The sequence below is a fragment of the Notamacropus eugenii genome, chromosome 5, assembly GCF_028372415.1.
Source record: "Notamacropus eugenii isolate mMacEug1 chromosome 5, mMacEug1.pri_v2, whole genome shotgun sequence".
Classification (NCBI taxonomy): Eukaryota; Metazoa; Chordata; class Mammalia; order Diprotodontia; family Macropodidae; genus Notamacropus; species Notamacropus eugenii.
The window spans coordinates 5,313,711-5,334,744 of NC_092876.1; the positions used below are offsets into that span (position 1 = coordinate 5,313,711).

At 45.0% G+C, this 21,034-nt stretch overlaps 1 protein-coding gene across 1 annotated transcript; it reads left to right on the top strand.

Moving 5' to 3' along the window:
- Nucleotides 1-1,554: 1,554 nt before the first annotated feature.
- On the top strand, nucleotides 1,555-19,022 carry LOC140508210 (uncharacterized). The gene is given in 5 exon segments (XM_072615990.1): nucleotides 1,555-2,243; nucleotides 3,269-3,421; nucleotides 9,838-9,964; nucleotides 11,068-11,163; nucleotides 17,167-19,022. Coding segments are annotated over 4 exon segments (1,929 nt in total). The 5' UTR covers nucleotides 1,555-2,243; nucleotides 3,269-3,388; the 3' UTR covers nucleotides 18,840-19,022.
- The last annotated feature ends 2,012 nt before the right edge of the window (nucleotides 19,023-21,034 follow it).

Genomic DNA, 21,034 nt, shown 5'->3' on the forward strand with positions numbered 1-21,034 from the left:
GTGACTGACAATGGGAATGGAGAGCACTGAACAAGGGAAACTGAGGCCATGCACCTCTGGTCCTCATGCCTGGCTGGTGAGAGGAGCCCTCTTCACGCTGCAGACCCCATCAGATGGGGCGACACAGAAACATTCTAAGACATGGGTGATGAGGGTGCTGAGAGCTAACATTTGGGAGCACCCACTGTGGCTCTGGTGGCTGGTATAGGGGGATGGGACAGGTTCCCTGCTTGAAGTGCATCTCTGCTGGGCTTAAAGGACGGTATCATCGGACCAGGCAGAGATAAGCCACAAAGGGCATTACAGGAGTCTGGAATAAGGTGGACAGAGGGAGGGGAGGGAGAGGAAACATCGATACAGCATGTACTGTGTGTCAAAGCTAAACACTTTGCAATTACTATCTCATTGGAGCCTCACAATTACCCTAGGAGGGACAGCTGAGGAAACTGAGGCAGAGAGAGGTGAAGTCCCTTGCCCAGAGTCACACACTTAAGTAGTGTCTGAGGCTGGATTTGAACTCAGTTCTTACTCCACTGCACCATGAGCTGCCCCTGATGCTTCCAGAAGGAAGAAAGTCTGAAATAGGAGTCACCTGGAGGAAGGTAAGAAGATAAGCCCAGGTTGGAGGGAGGGAATGTGGGGCTTGGGGTCCTTTTTGTTCTGGGGAAACTGGAAAGCCTGTCCCAGAGTTCAGTTGTCCAGGAGGGTCAGGTGGGGGTGGATGATATATGATGTCCAGCCAGGGTTCAAATTCTGCCTCCAACATTGATGACTTGGGTGACCTAGGCCAGTCCCTTCACTTCTCTGGGGCTCAGTTTCCCTGTCTGTAAAATGAGGGGACCAGGTTTGATGATATCAGCTCTAGATGTGATTCTATGACTGCCCCAGAGATGGACTCAGTTACTTCTGCAGTCCCTGTTCCTTCCTGGCCACCACTGACCCCCTTCCTCTGCCCCTTCACCCCTCCAGTCTGGAAGAGACTGAAATTGGGCTGGTGAGACTGAGGTCCAGGCTGCAGGGAGAACACCCTGCCTGGTGGGGGAGGGGATGGTTGGGGGAGTCAGGAGGGGGGCAGGGTCTGGGTGTCCTAGTTTGGAAGAAGATGAGTGAGGGGTGGGGGGGAGCTGGAATAAGACCAGCAAATTCGGATAAGAAGGAGGAGGGTTCGAGTCCCTGAACCTGGGAGGGAGGGAGGCTGTGGGAGGGGGACTCTCTGGATGGGTCGGGGTCCAGGTGGAATTTGAGCCCTGGGGTGGAGTGTGGAGGCCTGGGAGGGGTCTGGAGTGGAAGAGGTTATTTCACTGGCCAAGGCATTCCACGTGATGGAGGGCAGGGCTTGGGGAGGAGAGGCGGGCAGGGTCTGGGGACCTGGCTCTGGGAGCCATTGGAGAAAAGGGAAGATCCTGGGGTCTCGGCGGGACTGGACAGGGGTGGGCTGGCTGGAAGCAGGAGCCCTTGGAGCCGAGATCATGGCTCTGCCTTCTTTCTTTCCTGGGAGCTGAGATCGCTCTGCTTTCCGGAAGCCAACTCTGAGCCTGCAGCCCCAGGTAGGTCGGAGCCAGGGAGCTGGGCGCTGCTCAGTGTCTGCTGGCTGCCTTGGGGTCTCGTCCCCCCTGTCTGACCTCCTGCTGAGTGTCCTCCAGATCATCAGGGGCCCTCCTCCTTCCCAAGGCCGGCTCCCCATGCCTGCCCATGGCCAGGCTCTTCATCCCATCCCAAATGTGGGGCACCATCCCCAGCTTTACCATTGGCTCACACTCGCTGACCTTCAGACTTCCCCCTTGGAGGCCCAGGATTACTGCCTTCCGCCTCTCCATTAGGATCCCCGTGTCCTGTCCCCCTGCCCCCAGTTCCTGTTCTGAGATTCTGTTGTCCCACCAGCAGCCCTGGCTCCCTGTAAGGATGCAGGAGTCCTGCCTCCTTACCTCCAGGACCTACCTAGGACCCAGGCACCAAAGTTGCTACCTGGCCTCCCTTACCTGTGGCTCTCCTGCTGGCTCCCTCTCAGATCCCAGGCATTTGCTTCCCTGTCTCCAGGTTACCTTCAGGGACCCAGATAAGCAGCCTCCAAGGCTAAGCTCCAAAGAGGGTCCCAGGAGTCCCACCCTGACCGCAGCTCCTAGGGAGACCCAGCACACAGTTACTTGGTCTGTTCAGGCTCAGCTGCCCTCCTGGGACCCTTCTGTCACTCAGATGTCCCCTCTCTTCCCCCCAGAAGCCAACACTGTGCCTGTAGTTCCCAGGTAAGTCTGAGTCAGGAGCCCTTGGCTCCTACTGGCTGCCCTTTCCTTCCCATGTGACCTCGTGCTCAGTGTCCTCCAGAGCTACCAGGAGCCTTCCTGTCTCCCAACACTGTCTCTCTGGCCCCCAGTCCCATCTCAAATATCCTGGGATTTCATACCATTGGATCATCCTTGCCTGACATTCAGTCTTCCCCCATAGGGAGACAGGAGTACTGCCTTTTTCCTCTTCATCAGGACCCGGGTGTCCTGGCTCCCTATAAGACCCAGGAGTCCTGCCATCTTGCCCCAGTTTCCCTTCAGGGACCCAGATAAGCAGCCTCCAAGGCTGAGCTCCAAAGAGGGTCCCAGGAGTCGCACCCCAACCCCAGCTCCTAGGGAGACCCAGGACATAGTTACTTTGTCTGCTGAGGCTCAGCTGCTCTCCTGGAACCCTTCTTTCACTCAGATGTCCCCTCTCTTCCACCCAGCTTTATTACACTGTCCTGGCTCCCAAGAGCCTTCCTTACTCTGGCCTCCTGCCCTGCCCCCTTGTTTGTCTGAGCCCTCAGGCCCCCTACCAGACAACGGAGTCCCAGCCAGGATTGTGTCTCCCTCCTCAGGCTTGCCCTGGTCATTCCTGGCAGCTCCTTCCCAGAGTCCCCCTGTCCTCAACCTTCTCTCCCTCCTAGATCCAGCAGTCAGCCTGTTGTGTAGATTCTGTTGGGTGAGTTGGGGAGAGGGAGGCAGGGAGGGCAGAGGACCAGTTGGAGGGAGAGCTCTGACCCGGGAGCCATTAAGGCTCTGACTGGTCTCATCCCACCTGGGATCCCAAAGCTCCTTCTGCCTCCTGGGTCTCTGTAAGAGGAGGGGGCAGAAGAGACTCAGTGAGAGGGGGAGGGGAGTAGCCTTCCTGTTCAGATCATCTTCATTTCCAAGCCTGACCCTGCCTGCTTTCTCCTTCCTTCAGCTGGTTGAGGCCTTCCCTGAGGGCAGGGCCAGGGCCTTTGTAATCCCTGTGGGGCCTCACTCTTTGTAAATCTCTGTAGACCAGCCTCCTGCCTGGGAAGAGAAAGGAAGGACCTCTGCTCCTCTGGGATCCTCCCTCCCCAGCCCAGCCTGCAGAGCACCAAGGCCTGACCCAAGCAGGGAGCCTGGAGCCAGAGGGAATGGCCCCTGGGAGCCCCAGCCCCCCAGCCCAGGTGAGTGTGCTCTGTCCTTAGACTTGAGCAAAATTATGAGGCTGGTGATAACCTTCGCTGTGATCATTTCATTACAAAAACAGGCAGGAAACTGAATACAGTAGTAATGACACTGTCCTGCTCTGTCCTGGGTTTTGAACTGATGCATTGGCACTTTGGCATCATGTGCACTAACAACTCCCCTCCTCCAATTTCTGCTCCCCCATGTTTGTTTTTTACGTTCTCCTCCATTACAATTGCCTGACAAGTTCACCACTTCACTATCTTGTATCACTTCAGGATCATGTCTTTGCCCTTTTTTTTTTTGCATGCCCAGCATCCACACGTGTACATGTACACACACACTCACACACACACACACACACACACACACACACACACACACATGCAGAACATTTCCTTCCTCCTCTCTGTCTCTTCTGGCTGTAATGCCAATGTGATGCCCACAGCAGCTGCAATGGATGTGCATGCTTATTTCCAGGGTAAATTCGCAAAATATAAACTCTCTTCCTCAAAGACAAAACCAAAATATTATTCAAACACCAGAAAGTCAAATCCATCATAGTAACAAAGAAATCTATACACATTATCGATGCAGGGAGCACAGCCATCCTTAAGTCTTCCCTCCATCAGGTCTCCCCACAAACAAGCTCCCTTAGGCAAAATCACTCCCTCTCTCACTCATACTAGCTGCTCTGCTCAGCTCTGCCTACTCTCTCTCTCAGCTCAGCCTCACTCTCTCAGCTGCACCCTTTCTCCCCCCCACCCCATCAGCTCGCTGTAATTCAGGCTGTAGGCTGGGCCAAAGTTCAAAGCAGGTCACATGGACCTATTAAGAGGCAGGAAAGATCTTCAAATTCTCTTACTCTTATAGTGGCCAAGGTCTCCCTTGCAGCAGTTGGAGATCTAGAAACCTCTTGACCCTGAGTCTTGCTTGGCCAGGCCTGGAGCACAGCCTTGAAAGCTCCCCCAGGTCTGGTCCTTTGCAGGACTGTCAGCAGAGCAGAAATCATCCTCCTAGTCTAATGAGGAAGACACCCTGTCAGCAACTGTGTGCAAACAAACTCTGTACAGGGCAGATGGGAGGCACCCTGATGGGGGTGGCTCAGGCAGTTTCAGGGACCAGGAATAGCTGATTTTCAGAAGGTGAGACTTTACCTTAATTGTGAAGGCCCAGGTGAGGGAGGAGGACATTCCAAGGGTGAGAAACAGCCATTGGAAGGCAGAGGGTCAGGAGATGGAGGGTCTTGTTCAAGCATCAGCCAGGAGACCAGTGTCCCTGGGTCAGAGAGGAGGAGGCAGGGAGAAAGGCGTGGGAAGACCAGAAGGACTTGGGGTTGGTCACGTAATGTCTGCTGTGTGCTGTGGGCCTCATAGATGTTTTCATTTGACTCTGTTGTGAGAATTGTCAGGGTCCTTGCTAGGGATAGCACAGGAAGCAACCAGACAGGTACACTGAGATTTTGGAGACCACGTGAATGTGACCCACACCACCAGGAGGGCGTGGCCACCGGTGTCCTTCAGTGCCACAGAAGACATATTTACATGTGTGCACATCTCCATATAGATCCATATATATGTTCATGTATGTGTGCGTGTTTGTGTACCACAGACAGTAGAAAACAGTGTGGAGTAAGACCAGTTACAGCACTTCTGCAGGGAAAACGTAATCATAAAAAGTAAGAGTTATATGGTAGGCCCCCTGTGCCCAGCACGGTGCTAAGATTGGTACTCTCAGTATCTGAGTTGATCCTCACAACAACCCTGAGAGGTGCAGGTGACTATTATCCCCATTTTAAGTAAACTGAGTCATAACTAAAAAGAACCTGATAAGTAAACTGAGGCAACATATTTTAAAAAGCACAGGATTGGCACCAGACCAAAGGCAAGAGTATTTTCATTATCCATCAGTTAATTAGTGCGTGTTAAGCTCCTACTGTTTACTCTGCTTGATAGGATGAAGAGAAGGGAGGAAATAGTTTGTGGAATTTCTCAAAGTCTTGTAAAGTTTCTTTTGTAATAAGGGGAAGGGTCACCCTGAAGGACACTTAATGTGCCGTCAAAGAGGCATTGGTCTGAAAGGCAAAGAAATATCACAATCGACAAAATGGAGCCAATTAGGTTTTTCCTGAAATCCACTTTTGATAATCCTCACAACCCCATGAGATAGGCACTATTTGTTTTATTTCACAGTTGAGGAAACTGAGGCAAATGGTTAGGTGACTCCCCTAGGACCCTATAGCTAGTAAATGTCTGAGTCTGAATTTGAACTCTGATCTTCCTGCTTCCAGGTCCAGGATTTTATCTAGTGAGCCATAGTTCCTCTAACTAGGGTTTCCTGATTCCCCTCCACTCCCCCTAAAAGAGAAAACATTTGCTAAAATTCCCAGGAGGGCAGAGAAGAACTTTGGGAAAGATATATAGACAAGGAACATATGGATGTTGTCACTTACTGTTCAAAAGAAGCTGAACATGATGGCAATTCATGATTGGAATTTTGTCCTCATCAATCCTCTTTGTCTTCTACTTGTTCATGGGAATCTTTCCCCTGTTTAAAATAAAGAATCGTTGGCTTCCTTCAAGGCTCAGCTCCAGTCATAGCTTTTCCAGGCAGCTTTTCTGATCCCCAAGCAGCTGGTGCCTTCCCCTGTGAAACTGATATCTATCTCCCTGAAGGTGTCTTGTACACAGCAGGGTGGCCCAGTGGTTAGAGAGCTGGGTGTGGAGTTAGGAAGAACCAAACTCCGATACTGTCCTGAACTAAAAGATGGAGTGTCTTCTGGATTAGCAAGGAGGCCAGTATCATTGTGTGAGTGAGGAGGTGGCAGGAAAGAAGATGTAAGAAGACTGGAATACCAGGTGATGTCTAGGTCATGAAGGGCTTTGAATGCAGAATTTTTACTTGATCCTGGAGGTGGGGGGGGAGTCCAGGAAACTGGAGATGATTGAGGAAAGGAGTCACAGGGTCAGATCTGTGATTTAGGAAAGTTCCTTTGTGGGCCAGATGGAGGATGCATTGGAGTGGGCAGTCTTGAGGCCAGCTGACCCAGCAGCAGGTCATTGCAACAGTTTAAGGGTGATCCCATGACAGCCTGTATCTGAGTGGTTGCAGTATCAGAGGAGAGAGGGGGATATATCTGAGAGATGCTGCAAGGTACAATTCACAGGCCTTGGCACCAGATTGGATAAGAGGGGAGAGAAGTGGGAGTTGAGGATGAGGCATATGTTGGTGGAGCATGAGACTGCCTTTGACAGGGAGAGAGAAGGTAAGAAATTCTCTTGAGGATATGGTGAGTTTAGGATATTGGACATCATGTTGGAGACATCTGAAAGGAGTCTGGAAGCAGAACCAGCTCAGCTTGAATGGCTTCGATTGTGGAAGGACAGTCAGGGGTGAGGTGCTGAAATGAGGGTGATTGGGTGGTCACCAGTATGCTTAGTGAAAGCGAGGTGACTGAGAAAACAAACTCTGGATCTTCTGAGCACCTTGATTTATTAAGCAATCCATACCAGCTGCCCAACACACAGGGACAGACTTCCTCTCCTTAGGCCTGAATACAGGGGAGACAGACGTTTAGACAGTAAAGCAACGAATCAAATAAGGTCAATTAATTAAAAGGAAACAGCACAATATTAGGTCATCTAATTTATAGTTGGATGAAAGATCAGGAACTTTCCAAGTTGGGGGTGGGAAACTGAACAGGTAAAATTGCCTGAGATCAGAAAAAGAAGTCTCCCAGTCCCCTCCAGCATCTGTGAACCATCAAAGGAGCGTGGAAGCCCTAGCTAATTGATCGTGGGTTATTTTGATGTACAGTGAGAAAACTCATTGCATCAGTCTTCGGGTCTGACCGAGTTTCTGGCCAGCACAACTGAGGTCCTTGATTACAGATCTCTAAGCAGTGAGCATAGGTGGTCCAGCTTCCCAGCCATGCTTGGCTAGGCTCCAACAATGTAATAAGGTTTTCTCCCAATTCCCACAATTGAATCAAAGCTTTTTGACATGACAGAAGTTCGATTAGACCCATAATTGAATAGAAAGGCAACTGAACTAGCTCCAGAATTGCATCACAAGATGGAGTCAGTGTGGCTCACTCAATTCCCACAATTAACCACTTGATGTCCTAATCCCCTCAATTCCCTCAATAGTCAGTCAGTATTTATTAAGCACCTACTATGTGCCAGACCCAGTGCTAAGAAAGGCCTGGAAATTCAAATATAAAAAAATCAAAGACAGTCCCTGCCCTCAAGGAGCTTATAATCTAGTGAGGAAAGCCAACATGTAAAAAGAAGCTGAAGTCTCAGGTACAGGAGAAAGTCTCAGACCCTGAGCAGAGTGGAGAAGCCCGTCAAATTAAGTCCTGAAGCGGTGCAGGCATGTCAGAAAAGGGATGGGCCTGCTGGGCTTTCTCCTTAAATGAAAGTTCATGGCCCCACCCTCTAATCAGAGAGGCAGAAGGAAATGCTGAGGGATACTACCAAGACTGATGAGATGGTCCAGGAGGAGGAAGTGTCTTGGTGCATGGTAGAGAAGTTGGTCAGAGAAGTCCCAAAGGTAGGGCTGCCATGTGAGAAGGGAGGGGGTGTGTGAGCTGAGCTCTCTTCTTAAATGAAGGTTTGGAGTTCATGGTACCATCCCCTGATGGTGAAGGATGGATGTGGGAGTTTGGAAATTTCTGTTGGGAGTGAGTTAAGTAACCAATTATCAGTCAAGAAAAGGACTGTCTTCCTCCAGTGAAAGTCCACACTGTGAGTAAAGGCTATGAAATGAAGAGCAGGGACTCAATAGATAGCACAACTAGGTGGCAAGGTGCACAGAGCACTGGACTTGGAATCAGGAAAGCTCATTTTCATGAGTTCAAATCCGGTCTTGGACACTTAGTAACTATATTACTGTGGACAAGTCATTTATCCCTCTTTGCTTTAGTTCCTCATCTGTAAAATGGGCTGGAGAAGGAAATGGCAAACCACTGCGCTATCTTTGCCATGAAAACCCCAAATCAGGTCGTGGAGAGACATGGCTGAAGTGACTCAACAATGCAAAAAAAGAGTCAAGAGACTCTAGTGTAAAGGAAGGGTATGTAACACCTTGGGAATCTCAAAAAAATGGAAAAATGATCAATCAATTTAATTGTTCAGAAATAGAAATAAATAGTAGGCATAAAGAAGTTAAAGGAGAAATATGAATTCTAAACAGCACGAATCTGCTGTTTTAAAGAAGAGATAAAAGTGGTGACAAAGTCAAAACAAATTTTATGCACATGATAGAGAATTGCCCCAAAATAATAGAAACTCTAAAAAAGTGAGTCACATCTATTAAGGAAATGGAAGAAAATGAGACAGAAGACCATGAGATTCCTAGCACGTTGGCTGTACCTACATTTACAAGGTTGGAGACACAGATGATCTAACCCAAGTATCAACATATTTTCAGATCTGTTCAAGCATTCTTGTATGTTGTGATCAGTCTGCCACAGTTCATTCTCTTGAGTTTTGTTCTCCCAAATGCCAGAGGTCTCGGGGTCTGCTGAGATCCTTTATTTCTCACAAGGAAACTGGCAGTGTCTTTCTTATGGATTTGATCAAATCCCAACCTTGGTAAATAAAATGTTAACTTGTTAGTAAATGAAAGAACCTCTTTTCCTCTTCTTAGTTACTCATTTCTTTATAACTAAGTAGAAAACTGAATGCATATATGCCATTAATGAATGAAAGCAACCATAAAGCAAAGACTGGAGATGTTTTGGCCATAACTCATCATACACGCAGTCACCTCAAGCCCTCCATATAACAATTAATGGCTCTTTTCCTCTTAACTGGAAATAGGTTCATACTGCTCAGTTCAGTCTAGGTTGTGATTAATATCCCTTAAGAATCCTTTTTTATGCTTTCTTCTAGGTAAGATTTTATTTCAGATACTCAGGAAATAAACAAGAGCTTTTCTTTTTCTTCATGCTCTTTTCAGTGGTCACAGGAAACACTCCCTCCTCTTTCTCAACCTCATTATTATACAACCTTCTGGCATCTTACCAACTCTTCCTAGAATTTTCTTTATAGACATATCACTAATGTCTATTCTGATGAGGAAAAAATTTCACATTCCTTCTCTTTCTCCTCCAGAGATCCTTGTGTATCTCTAATCACATAACTTCTCTGATTCCGTAGGGAGAAGCAATTCCTAGAAACACATATCTCTATTTTATTCCAACTGCTAACATAAAAACCTTTTCTCAACATTCCATTGAGTTTCTCATGACAATTGTTCTAAGTGTTGGCTCTGACACTCATCAAGGGGGTGACCTTTGGACAAATCTCTTCTCTGGGCTTCAGTTTCCTCCTGTAAATTGATGAGCATTGGACTAGTTGAATTCTGGAGTCTCTTTCAGCTCTAAATTCTGTGACTTTTGATGGTTTAGGAGTCAGTGACATTCCAGGATATAGCCATGGACTTCAGCCCAGAGGAGTGGGGCCTCTTGGGCCATCCTCAGAAGGAGTTGTACAAGGAGGTCATGCTGGAGAATGCCTGGAACCTGCTCTCCCTGGGTAAGGAGACTTCCTTCAGAGTTATGAATCTGCCATCAAAGAAACTGCTTTCCTTCCCTCCATAGTGTTCAGGGTTTGGAGCATTGTGTATCAATAACTGGAAAGGCCAAGATGTAGATCTCTTGTGTCCAAGAGACAGAGTCTTCCTGCTGCCTACCTTTGCAGTAAAAGGTCTTTGCATCATGTGCATGGGAGCTGGGGATTTCCTTTGTTTCCCCTGAAGCTGTCACTTACTAGTTTTAGGGAGCCTGAGGTCAAAGATCAAACTGGTATTGAGGAATCTCAGACTAATCTCAGAAGTTGTACCATGTCTTACCTCTCCTTGAACATGAATTTTATCTGCCAGATTTCTGAAAACTGCTCAGGCAGCTTTTTCTGGGAGATGGGAAATGCAGGGAAGCCCATTCCTCCCCCAGCAGCCTCTTCCCCTTTAGGTTGGGTCTGGTCTTTGGAAGGTTCTCCTTGTTGACAAGCATCAAGTTGTCCTCTCAGCTCCTGGTTTTACTCTTAGGTGCCTGGTATACCAAAGGTGTCCTTGGCCTTCCTAACTCACCAGAATTCTAGCAGAAATGGTAGGAAAGGAAGGAAGGGAATACAAGCATTTATGTGTACCTCCTATGTGTCAGTATTGTGCCAAAAAGTTATTTCATTTGATCCTCATAACAAGTCTGTGAGTTAGATGATATTATTATCCATATTTTACAGTTGAAGAAACTGAGGCAAGCAGAGGTTAAGTGACTTGCCTAGGGCATTTTGTTAATAAGTGTCTAACTCCAGATTTGAACTCAGAGCTTCTTGAATCCAGGACAAAGTTCTCTCTCCGCTTTACTACCATTTGCCTCAACTTCTGGATAATGGAATCTGGGGATTCAACCCATCCTTCCATGAGGGAAGTGGAGAAAACAGAATTTTCTGCTTCCAAATTGGCTTTCACATGATCTCCTTCTGATCCCCCTCTAAAGCTCCCAACGCTAAATATGGGAAAGGCTCTTGAGGCATCCTGGGAATCTTCCTGTGACCCTTCTTTCATGCCCCATTTCCCTAAAGAGAGCTAAGTTACCAGTGTTTTTCCATCCTCTTCCCTTCCTTATTCCCATGACCAGGACTTCCAGTACCCCGAGAAGGTTTGATCTCCCATTTTGCACAAGGGGAAGCCCCATGGATGCTGGAGCAAGAAGACCCCAGACCCTCCTGTCCAGGTGAGTGAGGGGAAAACAGGTCTGTGGGAGCTGTTAGTACAAGGGTAGCTACATGTCACAGTGAAGAAAGTGTTAGACTTAGGGGCAGGAGGACCTGACTTGCAATTCTTTTTCTGACACTTTTTAACAGTGGAATCCCAGGAAAGTCACTGAACCTCTGAACCTCAGTTTCCCCATCTGTGAAATGAAGGGGTTGGATACCATGGCCTTTCAGTTGTGTTTCAGTGATAAAACTATGATCCTGTAAGATCCATCGTTTGAACTTTGGGTCATGGAGCTCTCTGAAGATATACAGAAAGAACCCAGGCTGTCTGAGACAAGCTCTTTCCTAGACTGTCTGCAAGTCAACAAGCATTTATTAAGTGACTACTGTGTGCGAGACCTCCTGCTAAGTTCCAAGAATTCAAAAAATGGTGAGGGATGTCCCCTGATCTCAAGGAGTTCACAGACTGGTGGGGAAGGCAACATAGACAAAGCTGTAAAACCTGTTATATATAGGTTAATTTGGAGCTTGTCAAGGAAGGGAAGGCACTTAGATCAAGGAGGGTTGGAAAAGCCTCATTGTGGAGGGTGGGCTTGAGCTGGGGCTTCAGAGGAGCCAGGGGAAGCATTTCAGGCATGATGGGCAGCCAGAGAAAACCCATGGAGACTGGAGAGTTTGTCCTGTTCAAGGCATAGGAAGGAGGCCTTTGTTACTGGATTATAGTATATATGGAGTGGCATGAGATGAAGGAAGACTGGAAAGGGTGGAGAGGGGCAGATGAGGAAGGCCTTTAACAGATCAAGAGAGAACTATATATGTCATCCTGTTGCTAGGGAGCCATTGCAGTTTATTTGAGGAGGCAGTGATGTGGCCAGATGTGAGCTTTAGGAAGGTGAATTTGACAGTGGGGTAGAGCATTGACAGGTCTAGGGAGAGACTCAAACAGTGAGACCAAACAGCACACTTTTTCAAAACTGCAAGTGTGAGGTAATTGGGGTGTGAACCTAGAAGGGAGAGAGGGGGGGATGGATGTGAAAGATGTTACCAAGGTAGAAACAACAGCACTTCCCAAAAGATTGAAGATGGAGGGAGGGAGATAGTATGAGCCTGAGAGACAGTGAGCAGTGGATGACATCTCTATTATGAGCCTGGATAATCAGGAGGGTGATCTAGACAGTGTAAGGAAAGTAGGAAGATGGGAGGGTTGGAGGAAAGTTAATGAGATTAATTTGGGACATGATAGGAGAAGAACCCAAAGAGAGGAGTGTCATCAAAACCTAGAAGGAAGGGAGTATCAAGGAAAGGGGGTGAGTGACAGTGTCAGAAGCTGAAGAGAGGTCAAGAAGGATGAGGACTGAAAAAAGGGCCTTTGATTTAGCAATTAGGAGATCACTGGTCACTTTGGAGGGAGGAGTTTCCATTGAACAGTGAAGCTTGGAGCTGGACTGCAGAGTTTTTAGGAAGTAAGAGTAAAAGAGTCAGAAACCTAAAGTGTAGATGGCCATCTCTAGGTGTTTAGCCATGAAAGGGAAGAGACATAGGATAATATCTACTGGGGATGGATGGATAAAGGGAGGGTTGTTTGAGACTGTATTGCCAAAGTAATAGTCACAGCACTAATGGTGACTATGAATATGCTGGCATAGTTCTGAATTACAAGGTATAACTGATCCTCCATATAGAAGGCAGAAGAAAAACATTTATTCATACACCAGAAAGCCAAATCTATCATAGTAACCAAGAAGTCAATACACATTACACTGCAGGGGACAAAGCCATTCCCAAGCCTTCCTCCCCCTCTCCTCTCCCATTCCATCCCCTTCTCCCACAGGACCTTCACACAAGCAAACACTTACAAGACTAGCTGTACCTGCCCGTTTCCTCTCTCCTCTCTTAACTGCTCTTATCAACTTCCTCTAAGTTCTGCTCCACCCTCCCTGTTCTACCCATTCAGTAAGCTCCTCCCACCACATGTGACTAGGCTTCCATGTGATTTAAGCAGGTCACATGGGCCTATTAATGAATGGAAAAGATCTTCCCATTTACATTACCATTACATTGAGACCCCCCGCAAAATGGTTTCATTTGTGGCAGTAGGAAAAAAGCCAATAGAAAGCAAAAGATTGAAAATTAGTGGAAAATGGAGATGGTAGAGTAGGGAATATGCTGGAGGAGTAGATAGGATAGAAGGGGATCACTTGGGCATGTTTGCCTTGTCAAGAAAAGGGACCCCTTTTCATGACAGAAAGAAATAAAGGAGGAAAAGAAGGTTATCTGATTGATGTGAGATAAGGAGGAGGCAGGAGCATTCTTGGTGTGTGTCCCATTGTTTCAGTAAAATATGAAACCAAGTTCTCAGCTGAGGGTGTTGGTGGGAGCAAGTCATGTGGCAGAGCTGGAGAGGAATGAAAAGATCCAGAAAGGCTGCTGTGGTGAATGGGAATGGGAGTCACTTATGGAGATGCCAAAGCACTGCTTTGCCCCAGTCAGGTTGTAGCTGAGAGGATGTGACCTAAATTTGTAGAGGACCCAGGCAAGCTGGTTTCATAGTTTTCTCCCTTTCTATTCAGTAGCACACGAGTAAGACCAATGACCAGTGTTTTAGCTGAAGTAATCCAAGGCTGAGGCTTGCCATCAAGTCAAGTTCCTTTCATGATCTGTGTCTCCATTCTTAGAGAATCAGATTCACATAGGTGACTGCCACCCTCAATTTAGGGAGACGGGAGATAAATTCCCAGGTGTCCCATAGCAAGACACCCTCCAGCAAGCTTTGGGATCTCCAGTATTAAGTCTGGTCAGGTCCCATCCACATTAGAACTGGACAAAGGTAACTCCTTGTAGGTGATAAGGTAAAAGAAGACAGAAAGCAGGACTGAGGCTAGAACCTACATGTGACCAAAGGAGAGACACTAGATTCCAGGCTTTGGATAGAGGTCACGGCCTTGTAGGAGAATGGCAGTTTGAGCATAGCAGAGTTGAACAGAAAATAGTAAAACCAGACTGTAATGAAAATGTTCCTTCACACATGAATAAGGTGGGAAATGGAAGGAGAACTTTACGAGTTACCTTGCTGAGAGTTGGGAATGTTTTTGTTTTAAGTGAACAAAATGAACGAATGAATTGTTAGGTGCTATAGGAAAGATGTTTTTCTACTGGCTAATGATAAGTATTGTATTAAGTGATCAATGTACTTGAAGGTTAATTGCATGTATTGTGTTTGTTTTAAACAATGTTTACATGTTAAAAAAAACTTTTCTAAGGAAAGAATGTCTTCAGGTATAACTTTTTTTTCTTTCTACCACTGGCACAGTAGTTATGCTCTCATAAAAACTCTTCTGAATGAGTGGCCCATGGTGCCAACAAATTCCTTTGGAAATCTGCTTGATTGAAGAGTATTAAGTTAAATATAGGATAAATCCAAACCAGAAAATAGCAGTAAAGCTATATAATAAGAGCCAATTTTTTGTAGAGCAGTTGCGATGATCCTGGACGTTTTCAAGATCACTTGTAAGGTGTTTCCAAAGAGCCTGCCATCTGTGCACGTATCTGTAACATCTCGATCTGGCGATTACCCTGCTGATGAGATGTGCTTACAAGGTGACCTGGGAATGACTGCTGTAGTGTAGTGTGACAGAAACCAAGTGACCACAAGGGCATGCCTGGGACCATCCACTGGGAACCAATTTGCATTTGAATTTCAGACCTTTCTGGCTGTTGGGAAACAATTTGATGCTGGATTGAGAATCTAAAGGAACGTGTTGCCCTTAGAAGTGTAATCACTGGATGCCTGTTCGTGGTATGTTGGAATCACTGCAGTAAGAAAACTATTATACTTGGAACATGTCTATACTTGCTTTCCCAAAGAAAAATGATGTATTCACATTTATTTCATTTCTATATAACAAGATTTGGCGATTATTTCCTACTAAGTGTTCCATTAAGGAATTTTTCCCTCAAACTCCTTAGACCATGATATGAAGCCCCAGAGGGTTCATCAGCCACCAAATGACTGGGGCTACGGTAGGACCAAGAATGAAGCCTATTGTCCACTTTCTGATGGAAGGATGACAGACTCAAGGACCAGTATAGGACATAACTGGTTTTGGATAACAAATGTTTAAATCTTTTTTAAAAATTCTATTTATTACAAGAACTTGGGGCTTTTTTAAAATTAAGGAGCAGAAGCATTCAAAGATAAATTTTTAAAAATAGATAATGGTTGTCCTGAAAAAGTGATGGGCCAGAATGAAATATAGCATGCCTCAGATGAATGGACAAATAAGGTTGGCAGTCATGACGTAGTCTTAGACATGAGAAGAGAAAAAAATAAAGGGGATCATTGAGGGAATTAACCTATGCCTATAGACATGCTAGGAAGTAGAATAATATGAATATTTAGTATATATTCCAGAAATGGCAAATCTGTGTATCTGAATACAATATAAGAAAAGTTGGATATAATATTGAAAATTGCTCCACAACAACAGATCTATTGCTCAGCTTAGCAGATGGAATTTACAGAGAATGACTGATAATGTGTCAGAACTGGCCAAAAAAGAGAAAGAGGAGGAAACAAAAATGCCCCCAAAAAGTATGGCATTTGAAGAAAGAACTGGAAGTGCAGCAGAAGTATTGCAGAGTGTTGGGGAGCAGAAAGAGACTGGGCAGAAATGGGGAGCACATGCCTCTTGGGAATGTGGGGGTCTTGCTTCTGGCAGGTCTCCAGAGGTACAGGATCCTCACTGGTTAATGGTATTGCCTTGGAGACCAGCAGTTCCACCAGTGGAAGAAGACAGGGGTCTCAGGAACCTGTCCCCTGAGGTTTCCTGTCCCTTCTCTTCAGGGTCCCATAGAGCAGGAGGCTCCCCGTGCTGGAGATGCAGCATCTGTACTCATGGGTGGGCTGCATACCCCAAACTTGGGTTGCTTATATGAGTATAAAGAGTATTGGACATGATTGGAAAAAGACATGCATTCTAATCCTGCCACTGGCTCCTGGGAGTTGTGTACTTTTCCTGAGCCTCAGGCAAAGATTTAAGACTTCTTTACTTAAAGACTTCCTTACACCAAAAGTATGATACCCACAGTCAATGCAGAGAACCAGAATCTTAACCTCTGGGAATTCCCCAAATATGCTGACAAGTCACTGAAGGGCAATGACATAGAGGGATATACAGTCATTAAGAAGGGAAATACTCACCCGAGACTGGCCTGGAACCGATTGGGTCAGGGGTCATTGTCTAATCCTGGTACTTGGTAATGGTGGCCTTCCATTCCAGGGTGAGATACTGGTTCACTCCCTATGATCAGGGAACTTAGTGATGCCTTCCCAAAGAAACTATTTTTTCTAACAACTGAGTGCAAACTGGTAATCACCATTTTTAATAAGCACAATTAAATTAACTAAAGAATGCAGCAAGAATTAAACCTTTAGAAAATCCAACCAAATTTCCATTTCAAAAATGTCTGAACTCAAACAAATTCTTTACAGTACCTTTGTCATACTGTTCATTAACTTATACTTATGCAGCAATACCTTTAAAATAATATTGTAGACATGCCAGGTGCACTACTTACATCAGGCACTTGTTAAAACTACTGTTTACACACACTTATAAATGCAAACAAATATACATTCAATAATAAAATAGTTTCTAGAACTGTGAACAGAGCATGCCCAGTCACAGGACTTGAGTTTTGGCTCAGTTGCAGGACTGGCCATTCTGTCATCATGTGCTCATGGCTTGACTTGGGAATAGAATAGGAATGCTGGTCCTATGTTGCAGGTTTGTTTTGAGTATCCAATGTTATTGTGTGTGAAGGTCTTTGTAAATGAAATCATTCTGGTAATGTGAACTAATGGCACTTTCAAATGAATGATTCTGCTCATTTAATTTTGAAGGCTTCTTTTTCCCTAGGGAAATAGATTACAAATCAGATACTTCCTGTCAATGGAGGGAGGAGGATATGTTTGTGTGTATGTGTATGTGTCACTATATATTTTTCTTTGTTTCCTTCAGATGGAGAGACAAGGTTTGAAATGAGGAAGGCTACTTCCAAGCTGAAAATTTCTTCAGAAGAATCATGCCAGCAAAGATTCATGAAAAATGGTCACGGTGACTTCAGTTTGAGAGAAATCTGTAACTCTAATATCAAGATTAAGAAAAAACAAAAGAGTCACTGTGAATTTAATACAGATGGAAAGAGTTTCAGACAATGTTCAGCCCTAATTCACTGTGAGAAAATGACCTCAGGGAACAACTGTTCACAGGATCATAAATATAGGGAAAGCTTTACTGAGCAGGTGGCGCTTGATGAGTCTCATGGGAAGCCTCCAGAAGTGCTAACTTCTCAATGTGAGATGACATTCAGTTTGAACTCAGAACTAATTAGACATCAGAAAAATCACACTAGAGAATTGCTTTGTCTCTATAATGAAGGAGAGAAGGCCTTCAGTCATAATTCAAAGCACATTGACCACCAGAAAATTCAAAATGGAAAGAAATATTATGGATGTAATGAATGTGGTAAAGCCTTTAAGCTACATGCATCCCTTATTTCCCACCAAAGAATTCATACTAGAGAGAATTCTCATGAATGTGATAAAACTTTCAGTGAAAACTCATCCCTTATTTTACATCAGAGAAGACACACTGAAAAGAAACTTTATGAATGCAATCATTGCAGAAAAATTTTCAGACAAAAGTCCAGTCTTGCTGAACATCAGAGAATCCATACTGGAGAAAAACCTTTTGAATGTGATAAATGTGGAAAGGCTTTCCGACACAGCTCCAGTCTTGCTGAACATCAGAGAATCCATACGGGAGAGAAACCTTATGAATGTAATCAATGTGGAAAGAGTTTCAGACAGAGCTCCAACCTTGCTGAACACAAGAGAATCCACACTGGAGAAAAACCATATCAATGTAATCAATGTGGAAAGAGTTTCAGACATAGCTCAAGTCTTGCTAATCATCAGAAAATTCACACTGGTGAGAAACCTTATGAATGTAATCAGTGTGGAAAGACTTTCAGGTGCAACTCCAAACTTGCTCTACATCAGAGAATCCACACTGGAGAGAAACTGTATGAATGTAATCAGTGTGGAAAGACTTTCACAAACACTTCACATCTTGCTCTACACCAGAGAGTTCACACTGGAGAGAAACCTTATGAATGTAATCAATGTGGAAAGGCTTTTACACAGAGCTCGAGCCTTGCTAAACATCAGAGAATTCACACTGGAGAAAAACCTTATAAATGTAATCAATGTGGAAAGAATTTCAGACAGAGCTCCAATCTTGCTGAACATAAGAGAATCCACAATGGAGAGAAACCTTATGAATGTAATCAATGTGGAAAGAGTTTCAGTTTCAACTCCAAACTTGCTCTACATCAGAGAATTCACACTGGAGAGAAACCTTATGAATGTAATCAATGTGGAAAAGCTTTCAGACTCAGCTCCCATCTTGTTCTACATCAAAGAATCCACACTGGAGAGAAACCTTATGAATGCTATCAGTGTGGTAAAACCTTCCGACAACAGTCATCGCTTATTTCCCATAGGAGAATTCATGATAGATAGAAATCTTATCACTGTACTGAATGACAAAAGGCATTCAAATAGAGTATAGAGCTCATCAGACATCAGAAGATTCCTTCTGGGAAAAAGTTCTATATCAATTCAATGTGAGAAGACTTCCAGAGATCAGCTCTTTATATCATATGATTCATAATAGAGAAAAACTATGAATCTGCTCAATGGTGACATGCATATTTCATGTATTATATTAATAGTAAACATTATAAAACTTTAATAGAATAGGTTCATTTTATTTCATGCTTGTGAATTTTAAAATAAAAAATCAAGTACCGATAGTTTCTTCAACATTTTTGCCAATGTTGAAGGCATCCTCTCTTTTGGATATAATGATTTTATTGTTCATTTCTGATGTAACACTTGCTATAACTAAGGATAACCAACAGAAGAAATGCCCTAGAATTAAGGGGGATAGAGAAGAGCTTCCTGGGGAAGGTGCTATTTTAGCTGAGACTTGAAGGAAGATAGGAGTGTGAGGATGAAGAGCAGAGCCAGGCAGTGGGGATGGTAAGGAGAGTCAGGCAAGGGGTAATGGTATGGAGATGATTACAGCCAGGCAGGGGCATGGCCAAAGGGAATGCAGGGAGGTGGGAGATGGAGGATGTTGTGTAAGGAACAGCCAGAAGCCTAGTGTCACTGGATCAAAAACTACATTATGGGGTGGTATAAGGTACCATATGACTGGAAAGATAGAAGGAGCTATAATGAGCTTTGGATGCCACATGGAAGATTTTGTATTTGCTTCTGGAGGGAATAGAGGCCAATGAAGCTTATTGAGTTGGAGGATGGGCTGGATCGAGGAGAGATTGGAGAAAGGCAAATCTCCCAGCAGCTATTGCCCTGGTCCAGATGTAAGGTATTAAGGGTCTATGCCAGGGTGGGGGCTGAGTCAGAGGGAAAAGAGGATATTAGATGCTGTTTAGGTGAAGACAACAGGTTTGGACAACAACTTGAACGTTGGGGATGAGGAGCAGTGTATTGTTAACGTATTTTTGCTTAGTGGGAAGATTTTTCCCATCTATTAATAGGCCCATGTGACTTCTTTGAGTCACATGGAAGCCTGAGTCACATGAGTCTGTGGTGGGAGGAGCTTGCTAAATGGGTAGATATAGCACCAACATATAATTACAATGCTACAACAGCCACGAATATGCCAGCACAATTCTGAATCACGAAATACAACAGACTCTCCACATGGAAAACAGAAGCAAAACATTTATTCAGACACCAGAAAGTCAAATCCCAACACCAGAATGCCAAATCCATCATAGTAACAAAAAAATCCATCGTAGTAGCCAAGAGGTCTGTACACATTATCAGGCCTTCCCACAAAGAAACCAACACTCATGAATCTAGCTGTTTGACTTGCTCTCTACTTCAGTTCTGACTGCTCTGACCAATTTCCTCTCAGCTCTGCTCTAGCTCTGTCTCTTCCTGTTCCACCCTTTTTGATTCACCCCCTCAGGCAGGTCACATGGGCCTATTAATGAATGGGAAAGATCTTCCCATTTAAATTACTATTTCAGTGGAACAGGAAGTGTGGAGTAGAGCTGAGAGGAAGTGGTTAGGGCAGTTAGAGCTGAGGGAGAGAGAGGAAGGAGGCAGCAAGCTGTGAAAATTCATTTGTGGGAAAGCCCTAGCAGGGGAAAGGTTTGGGGATGGGGGTGCCCCCTGAATTGTTATTGTGTATAGATTTCTTTGTTGTTATGATGGATTTGGCTTTCTGATGTTGGGATTAGGCTTTCTGATGTTTGAATAAATGTTTCTGTCTTCCATGTGGAGAGTGTTATATTTTGTGATTTAGAATTACACTGGCATATTCATGGCCTCTGTAAGCATTGTAAATATCATGTTGGTGCTACATTTGGCAACAAGGATGGGATCGTGAAGTATCAGACCTCTATTTGAAGGCAGAAGGGCTTTAGAGAGAGAAATGGATATCCTGGGATGGGAGGATTTACCTTATTCCTCCCTATCAAGAGAATGGGTTAAAAGCACAGAGCTCTTTGAAAACTGGGAATTGAGGCTACAGAAGGGAGAACTTAGAGAATTGGAAAGATGTTTGCAAAGAATACCAATAGAATCGGGGAAAGAACTGGCAGGCACGTGTAGGGGAAGCTGGGACTTGCTAACAAGTTATTGCCGTATGTGTAAAAGCAGAGACAAGCTGCTGGAAGAGAAAGCTCAGATGGAAAGTGAGTTGACTGATTTGCATGGGAATCTTTCTGTGCCACAGCATTAAGACTGTCTTTCAGAAAAGCAAGCTGGGGGATCTCAAGTGGTAGAAG